General features: G+C 67.2%; 1 protein-coding gene across 1 annotated transcript in view; it reads right to left on the bottom strand.

The window, feature by feature from the left end:
- Positions 1 to 1,093: 1,093 nt before the first annotated feature.
- The window catches only part of LOC117880832 (prominin-1-A-like), a 32,586-nt gene continuing 20,195 nt past the window's right edge, over positions 1,094 to 13,484 (bottom strand). The window contains exons 13-25 of the mRNA XM_034777336.1: positions 13,179 to 13,302; positions 11,975 to 12,066; positions 11,493 to 11,577; positions 8,707 to 8,850; positions 7,999 to 8,070; positions 7,623 to 7,715; positions 7,402 to 7,455; positions 6,324 to 6,404; positions 5,823 to 5,891; positions 5,217 to 5,306; positions 4,494 to 4,606; positions 3,056 to 3,079; positions 1,094 to 2,132 (exon numbers count right to left, since the gene is read on the bottom strand). Of these exons, the coding sequence (XP_034633227.1) occupies positions 2,081 to 2,132; positions 3,056 to 3,079; positions 4,494 to 4,606; positions 5,217 to 5,306; positions 5,823 to 5,891; positions 6,324 to 6,404; positions 7,402 to 7,455; positions 7,623 to 7,715; positions 7,999 to 8,070; positions 8,707 to 8,850; positions 11,493 to 11,577; positions 11,975 to 12,066; positions 13,179 to 13,302 (1,093 nt within the window). The 3' untranslated portion in view covers positions 1,094 to 2,080. The remainder of the gene's footprint in view (positions 2,133 to 3,055; positions 3,080 to 4,493; positions 4,607 to 5,216; positions 5,307 to 5,822; positions 5,892 to 6,323; positions 6,405 to 7,401; positions 7,456 to 7,622; positions 7,716 to 7,998; positions 8,071 to 8,706; positions 8,851 to 11,492; positions 11,578 to 11,974; positions 12,067 to 13,178; positions 13,303 to 13,484) is intronic.

Raw genomic sequence — 13,484 nt, forward strand, 5'->3', positions numbered from 1 at the left:
AACCCTCTGCGCCCGGCGCCACGGCCCAGCTGTGCCTGGGAGCGGGAAAGCGGCTGGGGGAGCCACTCCAAAGAAGGGACCCAGCACCCCCGCCAGGAGGCAGCCGGGCACCAGCTTCGGCAGCGGCTGCCTGTTGTTGCTGACACCAGTGTCTCCATTGCCCCAGCAAGGGCTGGCCCCGAGCCGTGCCCCTGCCCCCCTCCAGGGACCCTGCTTCCAACGCTCTGGGCCAGGCCTCGTCCTGCCACTGACCCAGTGCAGCCGTGTCTACACTACAACCTGGAACTGAGCCACCCGCAGGCACGCTCCGGAGCCAGAGTCCAGCAGCAGCTTCCTCGCTACCAGCCCCGGCTGGGGCACACGCGTGGGGCTTGGCACCCGCCAGGTTGGTCCCGGTCCCATGAGCCCACGTGGGGCAGTGCCTGCTGGGCTGCACAGATTCCTCACCTCCACCCCGTGGTTCTGAAACCAGGGGTGACCCCTGGACACAGCATTCCCTGCAGCCCGGACGGGGCCGGCTGGCTTCACTTTGGCCAGGCCTGCCCCTCAGCCGAGCCCGCTGCCCTGTCCTACTGCTTTGTACTGCCACGTGCAGGGGAGGAAATCCAGGCCCGGGGCAGGAAGGGCTCCCCCCTTAGAGCAATAGCCCCGTACCCGGGTTTCCCATCCAGCCTCACAGCTGGCTGGTCCCGCCCCCAGGCGAGCGTTCCTGGGCTGCTGTCACGAGCCACCCCGCCGGGCCCTGAGCCCCCCTGGGCATCCAGGCTGCAGGTGCTCACGGCCCCGGGGCAGCAGCTCCGCTCCCCGTGCTGTGGGGGTCACGGCCGCGGCGCCAGGCCCACCAGCTGCCTCGTTCCAGCACGCGTTGTGCGGCCCACCCCCGCCGAGCCCCAGCACCGGGGGCCACGGCCCTGCCCGTGAGGGGGGCTGGGGTAGAGGGGCTCAGCAGCACGGGCTGGGGTGTCCTCTGTAACGTAAGGGGGGGCTCAAGGGCTCCCCCCACACCAGACCCCTCCCCCATCCCCCCGCTGCTCCAGGGCCCCCCGTTGCCAGGCTCTCTGTTCGGCCATTGGGAAGCACCCGGCGCCCGTCTGCTGCACACACACTTTATTGGTTCAACAGCACGTCACCGTGTCAGCCAGCGCAGCCAGCGACTCCCCTTCGTACAAAAATAAATACTCGTCGTCTGCACAGCGTGGCCCCCACGCCAACCAGGGCATGGCACAGAGCCAGGGGCAGGCAGGAGGGTGCAGGGCCATCCCCTCATCGCAGGGCACCCGGCCTGGGGCGAGCTCTGCTCTCCAGCCGCAGAGCAGGGCCCCCCCGAGCACAGCGGGGGCTGCTAATGTCAGGCCCAGCGATGGTTGCCGGGACGTTCTGCACTTGCCTCCAGCGGCCCCACTTTGAGCCGCCACCCACTGTGCTCCGGGGGCAGGACTGGGAGGGAGAGGGGGCGCTGAGGCCTGCTTGTCTGGGATATGGGCGCTTGGGGACACAGACAGGGCTGTGACATGGGGGGTGAAGGGTGGGGCGGCTGAAATGGCTCATCGCACGAGCCTGGGTGCACAGGGCTGCACACGCAGGGCCCCTCTGGCATGGGGTGTATTGACACCACCCCCTCACTGCTTCGAGCTTGGGTACCCCGTCCCCTCCACCCCCTGCGCCCAGCCCCTCGGTGCTGAGGGGCCGGACAGTGCCCAGCTGCTCCATCGCAATGAGGCATGCCCCTATAGCGGGATTCCCACGGTGATTGTAGGGGGAGGGGCTACTGGGTTCTTCCCCCTTTCTCTCCCAGTCGATCGGCTCTGGGTTTGCAGTGCAGTGCAGGGTCTATGTACCACGACATAGCCATGGGGGCGAGAAGCAGGATGACTCCCATCCAGGGGAGTCTTGTGATTGGCTGAACAAATGAGGGGGAAGGCGGGGCTTGTTGGAGCCAGCATGGCAGATTGGCTGCTTCGGCCCATGGAGTCCAGGTGTCTAATCAGATCAGTGGGTGGCCGCCCCATGATCCCTTCAGCAGCACCCTCCCCGCGGGGGCTCGAGGCCGGGGCCAGTTTGGGTGCAGGTGGGGCGCCTGCTACTTCCTCGTCTCCACCCGGGGGATTTTAAACAGCGTCGCAGGCGGAGACCTGCAAAACCAAGCAGAGGGGGCGGGTCACCCCAGCGGCCAGGTAACCCCAACACCCGACTCATCTCGGCACATCCCTGCACCCGGGTCAGTTCCAGCGCCCAGATAACCCCGGCACCCAGCACATCCCAGGACCCGGCTCACCCCAGCACCTGGGTCAGTCCCAGTGCCCAGATAACCCCGGCATCCAGCACATCCCAGGGCCCGGCTCAGTCCCAGCGCCCGGATCAGTCCCAGTGGCCAGATAACCCTGGCACCCGGCACATTCCAGGACCCGGCTCACCCCAGCGCCCGGGTCAGTCCCAGCGGCCAGATAACCCCCGCACCCGGCTCATCCCAGCGCCCGGGGAAAAGCACCCCCCCAAAAGCAGAGGGGCCGAGGCAAGATGTCCCTAGCGCTAGGCCCGGGCGAAGGCTGAGTCAGGCACCACAGGCTGTAATGCCTGGGGATGTCGCCCGAGATTCCTCACCAGGGCCAAGCAGAGCACGGCCTCTCCGCCCACCCCTGGCGAGCTGGGCCCTGCCGCACGGGAGCTGGGACGGTGCCCATGCAGCACAGACATGGCCAGGGAAGCCTCCACCTGCAGCCATGCCCCTCGCTGCAGCCTCCTCGGTGAACGGTGCCCATGAGCCACAGGGGCGCCTGGGGCCCTCAGGTGCACAGGGCTCGGTGGCCCCCTGCCCCCCCCACACGCTGGACCCAGCACCCCCACAAGCCCCCTGCTTCCCATTGCAATGGGCTCCAACACCCCTGCCAGTCGGCCCCTCCACACCCCAGGGCGCCCCTCTGGGATATTCGCTAGCCTCCCCCCTCTCAGCCCCTCGCCCCCCCACTCGCAGCCCCTCACCTCCCCAGACCCTCTGCTGCTGGCAGCGCCGCCCTCACCCCCAGGCCCTGCGGAGGGAGCTGGGGCAGGTACTTACATCTCCAGGGCTTCCCCGTTGCTCCTGGCAGGAGAGAGGAAGGCTGTCAGTGGGGATGGACGCGCTCCCCCACTCCCGCCCCACAGCGCTGGCAGCCGATCTGCGCAGGGCAGGGCCCCACCAACTGGGCCTCGGGCTGGGGGCACATACCCCCGATTCTCAGGGAGGGTGGGCTGGGCTGGACGGACCCAGCTGGGCAGCTCCGGGCCAGAAGGGGAAGGGCCTGGCCTCCCCGAGACACCCCGGGCCCCAGTATCAACCCCCACACCCGCACATGGGCCAGAACTAGCACCTGCCAGACCCACTGGGGCAGCGAGGGCGGCCGAGTGCCAGTCGCAGCTGGCGCCCTCACGGGTGCCTAGAGGGGAGGGGAGACTGGCCCTAGGGATCCCCGGGATGGCCTGACCCCGCCGGCTCCTCACCCCAGGCAGGGGAAAGCGGGCAGGGCCGGTCTGAGCCGCCGGTGTTGGGCTATTCCGGGCCCATGGCCAGCCGAGGGGTGCAGGTTCTCCCGCCTCGGGTCAGACCAATACCACATCCCCATCTGGCTCGAACATGGGGGAAGGAACTCCGGGAGGAAGTGAAACCAGCAAGGTCTCCCGGCCGCGTCTCCAGGAGCCAGCTCAGGCTGATTCCAGGGACCCGTGGGCAGGTGCAGGGGCTGGCTGAGGCCAGAGAGCCCTGCCCAGAGAGCGCAAAGGGGCAGGGCACCAGCAGAACCAGGGGCAGCCCCACACACAGCCACCCTGCCCCGGGACGGTACGTGCAGGGGCAGGGCAGGGCGCCAGCGGGACCAGGGGCAGCCCCACACACAGCCACACTGCCCCAGGACGATATGGGCAGGGGCAGGGCAGGGCAAGGCGCTCTGCGCGGCTGTGCGGAGGAAATCCCCAGCTCCGTGCCCACGGGAGGGAGGGTTGGTTCTGTGGCCCCACTGTGTTGCAGGCCATGGGCAGAAGCCTGTGAACCTGCCACCTTCATAGCAGTCATGTTTCCTCCCTCACCCCTTTCCCAGGTGCAGCAGTGGGGCTGGGCTGGGCAGGGGCCCACAAGCCCTGTGCCGCTGGGGGCGCATGGGAGGGGACCAGCGCATGGCACAGGGGGGCCAGGGTTAATTCACAGCCTGCTCCAAGGCACAGTGTGGGGCTGGGCACATGGTAGGGGTCAGTCGGGGCGGGGGGCATCAGAGGGGTTGGGGCAGGGGGTTGGCCATGGCGGCAGTGGAATATGTGGCAGGGGCTTAAGGGCCGGCAGGGAGCGTGAGAGGGGCTTGGCCCCTGGCCGGGGGTGTGAAGGGGTTGGGGCAGGGCTCGGCCACGGTGGGGGTCGCCCGTGGCAGGGGGTTGGCTGTGGTGAGGGTGTGAGGGGGTTGGGGGAGGGGTCAGGCCGTGGCTGGGGGTCGATGTGCTCACGCCCCGGGGCGCAGGAGCCTCCTTACTCGTAGACGTCGGCGATCTTCATGCGCCGGTAGAACTTGGCGAGCCGCACGGCCAGGATGACGCCGGGGAGCAGGAACATCGTGCACCAGCCCAGGCTGAACCAGAAGCCGTTCTGGCAGGAGAGAGAAGCCCCCAGTCGTCAGCACCCGCCCAGCAGCCCCCTCGTGGGCTGGATCTCCCCTCCTCAGCATGGGGCGGGAGCCGTGGGGCTGGGCTGGCTCATAAGCACAGCATGGGAGAGAGGATGGGACCCGCCTCATCCGGCCAGCAGGGTGAGTCAGCAAACAGCTGTGCCTCCCGCAGGCAGGGTCTCAGAGCCTGGCACCCAGGCGGCTGCCCTCACCCCCAGGGATGGGCCGGGGAAAGGGGCAGCAGGGCCCGTGAGCACTAAACCCTTCCCAACTCAACAGCCAAGGCCTGGTGCCCAGCTCCCACGGGGCCGGCAAGGCCTGGCCATGCTGCCGGAGTCTGGGGGGCATTCAGTGCAGCCCCCACCCCCTCAGGGCCCAGACCCAGCAAGTCCTGTGGGACTTTCCTTACCCAGCCGGGCCCAGCAGCGTCAGCGAGCCCGGCTGTCGCCCAGGACCCGGAGCTGGGGGTTTCACCCCAGGGCACGTCAGGAACGCAAAGCCCCCATGTAACTCCCACAGCTCCCTCTGCCCCCCCCAGAGCCACGCTCCCCACACAGCACCCTCTGCCCAGCTCCCACAAAACCCCCTCACCAGGGAATCCACCACGTAACTGCAGGCGACGGTCGCAGCCACATCCACTGTCTTTGCCGCAGGCCCACAGAGCCCCACCTCTCCCGTCAGCTGGGGACAGAACCAGAGACAGGGACGCGGCCTGTCAGCACCATGTCAGGCACGGGCCCCTGCCCTTCCCAACCTGCCCCCACTGGGCAGGGAGCCCCCAGAGCCCCCCGTCCCTCCTCCACACCCCAGGCAAGAGAGGAGAGCTGCCCTAGGATGAGGAAGGGGAGTGCCAGCAGCCTGGGATATGCCCAGCTAGAGAGGGAACCCCCCAGGGGCACAACTCGCTGCGTGCCCAGGGCAAGGCCCTGCCTCTCTCAGTGCCTCAGTTTCCCAAACAGGGTGATAACCGCAGCCCGCCCTGCCTCCAGGGCGCCGGGAGGCTCAGCTCGTTAGCGTCCCTAACGTGCTTCAGTGGAGTCGGTGACAGTCTGCAGTGTGGGGCGTCAGGGGGCAGCATGTGGGCACACAAGGGCTTTGGGGTGCACGAGGACACACAGACAGTGAGGGAGGGCAGGGCCCTGGCATTGCCCAGGGGGCAGGACAGCCCCCCACACATGCAGTCGGGGTGTCACTCACCGTGCTCTTCGCCCAATCGACGTAGGAATTGAAGTATCCCAGCAGCGTGTTCAGAAAGGCCCGGCTCTCCTGGGGGAGGGGGACAGGGGTGAGGTGCTGCACCCAGGGCCAGCGGCTGTGAGCCTGGGCTCAGGGATCCCCCCAGGGAGGAGGGCTGAGGCGGAACGAGCGTATTAAAAGTTCAGAGCAGCTCGTGCCCCGAGTGGCTGGGGGGGGAGGACCCCCCGTGGGCTCAGGTCTCTGCTGGGACGGGATGGCTCTGTGCCGTGACCCCGCCCATCCCCACCCCAGGGGGTCAGAACCCTCCCAGTGCCCTGCCCCCAGGCACCCCCCGAGGCTTTCACGGGGGGGGGGGGGTGCAGGGAACCCCACGGCAGACACAGGGCTTTTCCTCCCAGTCCCGGGTCCTGCTGTGCAGCCCTGGGAGAGGGGAGGGTCCTCCGAAGCCGTGGGGTGTTCGTCCGAGGCCCCCCTCCCCGGAAGGGGCTGGGAGGGGCTCACGTTGCTGATGATCTCCGCAGCCCTGGTGTCTAGGAAGGTCTGAGCGTCCTCGATCCGCTGCAGCGTGTCATTGATCTGCGCCTGGGGGGCAAGGAGCGGGATGGGACCCAGCAGCTCGGCCAGGCCTGGGCTGGGCCCCAGTGCAGAAGGGGGAGCCCCCGGCAGCCCCTCACCCGCCCTGGCGGGCAGTCGCCTGGCAAGGGGAGTCGCCCCCGGGCGTCCTGTCCCCACATGGCCACAAGGTGGCAGCTTCTCAGCAGCGTCGGGTTCCCAGTGTCGGCTCAGGACACCCGGCGCTCAAAGCCCCTTGCAGGGTGCTGGGCAAAGCAGAGACACTGCTGCCCCCGCCAGTCCCCACAGGCTCCCACCCGACAGCACAGGGCCCCTCGACCCCGACCCACAGCCCCTGCTAGCCCAGCCCTGGGCTCCCCGCTTCCCCCCTCTGCCGGTGCCCCTCACTCCCGACCTGCAGCCCCTGATAGCCCAGCCCTGGGCTCCCCGCTTCCCCCCTCTGCCGGTGCCCCTCACTCCCGACCCGCAGCCCCTGCTAGCCCAGCCCTGGGCTCCCTCCAGCTCTGCCAGTGCCCCTCACTCCCGACCCGCAGCCCGGCTCTGGGCTCCCTCCCCCCACTCTGCTGCTGCCCCTCAGTCCCGACCCACAGCCCCCCTCCCCCTTCTGTTATCCCAGCCCTGGGTGGATCTGGGCAGCGAGGTGACTGGTCTCTGTGGGGCCAGGCTGGGCACTAGCACCCACATGGATCGGGTCACCCCTTGCTTTGGGGGTGTCCCGCGGAGGTGGCTCCCCTGCTGGCCGCTAGCGGAAGTGCCGGCAGGCTGCCCGCCAGGCTGCCCAGGGACCCTGTCCGGGTGCCTCTCAGGGCCTGTGCCAGACGCACCGGGGGAATCCATGGGGCAGCGGCTGGGGACGGGAGACGCCGGGATGCCCCTCGCTGGCTGTGCCACCTCCCACTGAGCTCCCAGCACCACTGAGCAGCGCAGAGACTCTGCAGGGTGCTGGGGACCCCTCCCCCCTCCCCCCAGTGCAGCACCCGCAGCTCCCCCTGCCCGCGCTGCTTACCGGGACCTGGGGGGTCGTCGCCTGCAGGGTTCGGATGCTGCGGTTCAGGGTTTGCTGGGGACAGAGACAGGCGGGTTAGATGGGGGAGGGGATTCCTTTGCCCCCCACAGCTCCGGCTAGGGAGGGGGACGCGGCGTGTCCCAGGCCCTTCCCCACTGCCTGCCCCGGGGGACCCTGCTCCCAGCTCGGGGGAAGCACCAGGGGCCCATGGGGTCACTCACCATCTCCGGCAGGAAGCGGGACTGGATCTGCCCATTGATCTGTCTCAGGTCAGATGCCTCCTCCTGCAGCTCCTGCCTCGTGGTCAGGTTGCGCTGAGCCGAGGGGGGGAGAGAGAGTCAGAGGCACCTGCCCGGCCCAGCCCCCCCCAGTCCCCGGGGCCACAGCCCGGGGGGAGGCAGAGCAGGACGAGCCAGACAGCCCCTGGGGAGCCGGCTCCCCGGCCTGCACTCCCCACCCCACCCGTCTCCCAGGGGAGGGGAGCGATCAGCAATGACAAGAGCCCCCCCAGGCAGCACCCCGGTGACCGTGGGGAGCCCACAGCCAGCGCTGACGCTCCCCGGGGCCGGGCACAGGGCGGTTCCCGGCGTCACTCACAGACACATTGGCCAGCGCCTCCAGCTGCTCCGCCAGCACCAGCAGGTCCCGCTGCGTCACGTTCCTCTCCAGCTGGAAGAGACGAGCAGAGAGTGGGGGGGACAGACCCCGTCACACCAGGGATCCCCTCCGGGGGGGGGGGGGGGGGGGACAGACCCCGTCACACCAGGGATCTCTCCTGGGCCGAGGCAGGGGGGAGCACAGACCCAGTGTGCACGATGCCCCCTTGGGGTGGGGGGCAAATGGCCTCATGGCCAGTGGGGGGGAGCAGCGTGTCTACAGTGACCACCCTGGGGACCCGGAAAGACACACAGAGCCTGGCTCAGCCCCCGCCACCTGCCCCAGCCCCTGCCCCCACCCCCACTGCCCCGCCACCTGCCCCCTCCCCCGCCACTTGCCCCAGCCCTTGCCCCCTCCCCCGCCGCCCAGCCCCTGACCTGCCCCAGCCCCTGCCCCCCCGCCACCCAGCCCCTGCTACCCTGCCCTGCCCCCCCTGCCCATCTCCACGCAGGAGGGGTGGGATCTCCCGGGGGGGGAGCACCCCCACTGGCTGCCCCAGGAAGGTGGTGTGGGACCGGGCCTAACAGCGGTCTGGGGCCACGCGACCCCATGGAAACACCCCAACGTACAGAGCCCCAGATCCCACAACTGCCCCCACCCCCAGCCTGAGACAGGCCCTGCCCACCCCCCCGGCCCCCCCCAGCCCACCTGCTGCAGGGCGCCGGTGAAGTTGGGCTGCAGGCCGGAGGCGCCGACGTCCCGGAGCAGCTGCTTCTGGCTGGGGCTGAGGAAGGTGACGGGGTCCAGGCTGACGTTCAGCCGGTCGAAGGCGGCGCTGATCTCGCCGGTGTACTGTGGGGAGCAGCGAGGCCGTGAGGGATCCGGGGGGCCCCAGGAACACGCCACAGCAGCCAGGGCAGCACGGCTCAGTGGGGAGCGCACCCCGGCAGGGCTGGCTCCAGGCACCAGCCTGGCAAGCAGGTGCTTGGGGCAGCCACTCCGCAGGGGGGCGGCACGTCCAGGTATTCGGCAGCAATTCGACGGACGGTCCCTCACTCCCGCTCAGAGCGAAGGACCTCCCACCGAATTGCCACTGCAGATTGTGATTGCGGCTTTTTTTTTTTTTTTTTTTTTTTGGCTGCTTGCGGCGCCCAAAACCCTGGAGCCGGCCCTGCGCCTCGGGCAGCCTGAGCCCCCCGGCCTGGCCCCTGGGGGGCTGGGGAGTGCGCCCCGGGCAGCCTGAGCCCCCCACCTGGCCCCTGGGGGGCTGGGGAGCGTGCCCTGGGCAGCCTGAGCCCCCGGCCTGGCCCCTGGGGGGCTGGGGAGCGCGTCCCGGGCAGCCGGAGCCCCCGGCCTGGCCCCTGGGGGGCTGGGAGCTGGGGAGCCGTAGGCTGGCATATGCAGGGCAGGTACCCAGCATGGGGCCCGGGTTTTTTCCCAATCCCAGACGTTGCCATGGAGACCTGACCCGGCCACATATGGGGCTGGATCCACCGGACCGGGCTTGGTTCTGTAGGGAGCCTGGGGGGCGGGGGGTTCACACACAGGTGCCATTCCCAGTGTAACGCGCCTTGTGGCCCTTGGGCCCTGGCACGGCCTGGCTGGCCCCAGCAGGTGGGTTTCTGCCCCTCCCTCGGCTCAGCGTGTGCGCTCAGGACTCTCCCTGCAGCTCGCTAGCTGCGGCTCCAGGGCCCTAGGGGCAGCTGGGGGGCAGACCCGAGTCCCCGCCTAGCCCAGCTGCACACGGACCTACTCTGAGCGCCTGGAGCCCCCCAGGATCAATATGAAAATGGAAAGGTGAATAAGGAACTGGATAAAGGGGAGACTACAATGGGTCGTACTGAAAGGTGAACGGTCAGGCTGGAGGGAGGTTACTAGTGGAGTTCCTCAGGGATCGGTTTTGGGACCAATCTTATTTAATCTTTTTATTGCTGACCTTGGCACAAAAAGTGGGAATGTGCTAATAAAGCTTGAGGGTGACACGAAGCTGGGAGGTATTGCCAATACAGAGAAGGACCGGGATATCCTACAGGAAGATCTGGATGACCTTGTAAACTGGAGTAATAGTAATAGGACGAAATTTAATAGTGAAAAGTGCAAGGTCATGCATTTAGGGATTAATAACAAGAATTTTGGTTATAAATTGGGAACAGGTTAGTTGGAAGTAACAGAGGGGGAGAAGGACCTCGGAGTATTGGTTGATCACAGGATGACTACGAGCCGCCAATGTGATATGGCTGTTAAAAAAGCTAATGCGGTCTTGGGATGCATCAGGTGAGGTATTTCCAGTAAAGATAAGGAGGTGTTAGTACCGTTATACAAGGCACTGGTGAGACCTCCTCTGGAATACTGTGTACAGTTCTGGTCTCTCATGTTTAAGAAGGATGAATTCAAACTGGAACAGGTACAGAGAAGGGCTACTAGGATGATCTGCGGAATGGAAAACCTGTCTTTGAAAGGAGACTCAAAGAGCTCGGCTTGTTTAGCCTAACCAAAAGAAGGCTGAGGGGAGATATGATTGTTCTTTATAAATATATCAGAGAGATAAGTATCAGGGAGGGAGAGGAATTATTTAAGCTCAGTACCAATGTGGACACAAGAACAAATGGATATAAACTGGACATTAGGAAGTTTAGACTTGAAATTAGACAAAGGTTTCTAACCATCAGAGGAGTGACGTTCTGGAACAACCTTCCAAGGGGAGCAGTGGGGGCAAAAGACATATCTGGCTTCAAGACTAAGCTTGATAAGTTTATGGAGGGGATGGTATGATGGGATAGCCTAATTATGGCAATTAATTGATCTTTGATTATTGGCAGGTAAATCTGCCCAATGGTCCGTGATGGGATGTTAGATGGGGTGGGATCTGAGTTACTTCAGAGAATTCTTTCCTGGATGCTGGCTGGTGAGTCTTGCCCACATGCTCAGGGTTTAGCTGATCGCCATATTGGGGGTCGGGAAGGAATTTTCCTCCAGGGCAGATTGGCAGAGGCCCTGGGGGTTTTTTGCCTTCCTCTGCAGCGTGGGGCACGAGTCACTTGCTGGAGGATTCTCTGCACCTTGAAGTCTTTAAACAACGAGTTGAGGACTTCAATAACTCAGACATAGGTCAGGGGTTTGTTACAGGAGTGGGTGGGTGAGATTCTGTGGCCTGCTTTGTGCAGGAGGTCAGACTAGACTATCATAATGGTCCCTTCTGACCTTAAAGTCTATGAGTCCCGCGGGACCTTGAGCTGCTCCCAAGGCCAGCGCCCCCACCAGGCAGCCCCAGGCATTGCCCACAGCTGGGCCGATCTCTGTGCCCCCTACCAGGCAGCCCGGTCTCTGTGCCCCCCACTAGGCAGCCCCGGGCACTGCCCACGGCTGGGCCGGTCCCTGTGCCCCCACCAGGCAGCCCCGGGGTGCTGCCCTCGGCTGGGCCGGTCTCTGTGCCCCCACCAGGCAGCCCCGGGCACTGCCCACGGCTGGCCGGTCTCCACGCTCCCCGCACTGACCTGACTGATGTTCAGCAGTTCGTCCAAGGGAACGGCCCGGCCCAGCTGCAGGGTTCGCCACACGGGCTCGTTGTGCTGGCAGTTGCTGCGGGGTGGACGTCAGAGCTGAGGACAGGGCTGGCAGCCGATGGGGGGCGCCCCCCGTAGACAGACATAGGGCAGGCTGGTGGGAGGGGCGCTGCCCGTGTGGCCAGAGGGATCCCCTCCATCCTGTGGGCCCCGGGGCTGTTCACCCAGCGGGCTGTGCCACGCAGGCGTCCAAGGCCAGAGACCAGCCCCCACCCCACGGACATGGTGCGACCCCTCAGCGCTCTACAGAGCTCAGCCATGCAGGGCCCGCTCCAGGGCATCCTTCCTCAGTCCCCAAGAGATCAGAATCGTCCCACCACCCATGTGCAAAGAGGGAAACTGAGGCACGGGAAGGGCCTGGCCCTGCAGGAAGGGAGGGTTGGGAGGGGCCCCCGGGCAGGGCTGGCACTGACTTGTACACGCTGGAGAAGGTCACCGTCCCGCCCTGCAGCCCCAGCAGCTCCGACAGGTTGAAGCTCGCAGTCAGGTCCGAGGTCTCCAGGAACTGGAAGCAAAGAAGTCAGGAGAGCGGCTGAGACCCTGAGACCTGCCCCAGCCAAGCTGCACAGCGCCGGCCCATCCCAGGCCCTGGGGGGCAGGAGCTCCACCCCCCAGCCTGCCCTCCCCGAGGCAGGCGCAGCTCCCGCGTGGAAAGGGTTTGTGAGGTTCCTGCTCCTCTCTAGAGGGGCCTCTGCAAACTCGACCCTCACTGCAGCCCTGTGCCCGGGAAGGACTCAGGGCTGGGCCGGCAGGGACCCCAGGGCTGGGCTAGCAGGGCTGCGGGTCAGGAGTGAGGGGCACCGGCAGAGCTGGGGGGAGCCCAGGACTGGGCCGGCAGGGACCCCAGGGCTGGGCTAGCAGGGGCTGCGGGTCAGGAGTGAGGGGCACCGGCAGAGCTGGGGGGAGCGCAGGACTGAGCCGGCAGGGACCCCAGGGCTGGGCTAGCAGGGGCTGTGGGTCAGGAGTGAGGGGCACCGGCAGAGCTGGGGGGGGCAGGGGCTGTGGGTAAGGAGCAGGGCCGGCTCCAGGCACCAGCCCACCAAGCATGTGCTTGGGGCGGCTCCTGGAAGGGGGCGGTGTGGCGGGGCCCCAGCCGGGCTTGCCACCCTCCCCTTGGCGCTTCGGCCGGTCAGGGATTGCGGGCCCGCGGCCGGGCTCGGCACCCTCCCTTGCCGCGCTGGGGGGGGAGGAGGGGGGGGCGGCAGCGGGTGGCTTTTTTGCCTAGGGCGGCAAAAAAGCCAGAGCCGGCCCTGGTCAGGAGGGAGGGGCACCGGCAGAGCTGGGGGGGGGGGTCGGCAGGGGCTGCAGGTCGGGAGCAAGGGGCACCGGCAGAGCTGGGGGGAGCCCAGGGCTGGGCTAACAGGGGCTGTGGGTCAGGACTGGGGGGCCCCGGCAGAGGGGGGGGGGGCAGGGCCGGGCTAGCGGGGGTTGCAGGTTGGGGGTTGAGTGGAGGCCCACTCTGCTGTGTTTCTGTCTCCCTCCTGGCCCTACTCACACCCCCAGGCCCCAGGGTTGGGGAGGGAGGTTCTGATCTTCCCTCGCCCGTTTCCACCCCCCGGGCAAGGCAGGGCCACCACCGGCAGTGACACTGGCGGGGGCGCCAGGCCGGGCTCTCACCGGCAGGAGCTGCCCGCTGTGCCAGGGCCGGCAGACGAGCGTGTCGGCGTTGCCGCCCAGCAGGAAGGTCACCAGCACCAGCAGCATCAGCAACCAGGAGAAGAGGAAGCTGAAGCCAACCCCCCTGTGAAGGCAGAACGAGCTGTGAGCTTCCGCCCTGGGCACCGGGCCCGACCCCGGGGCCCCCCTGAGAGCCCCTCCGTCCTCCCCGCACGCAGAGACCCCAGGGCCCCCCTGAGAGCCCCTCCGTCCCCCCCGCACGCAGAGACCCCGGGCGGGTGCCCGGGGTCTCTGCGTGCGGGGGGG

Source organism: Trachemys scripta, chromosome 7 (genome assembly GCF_013100865.1).
Source record: "Trachemys scripta elegans isolate TJP31775 chromosome 7, CAS_Tse_1.0, whole genome shotgun sequence".
NCBI lineage: Eukaryota > Metazoa > Chordata > Testudines > Emydidae > Trachemys > Trachemys scripta.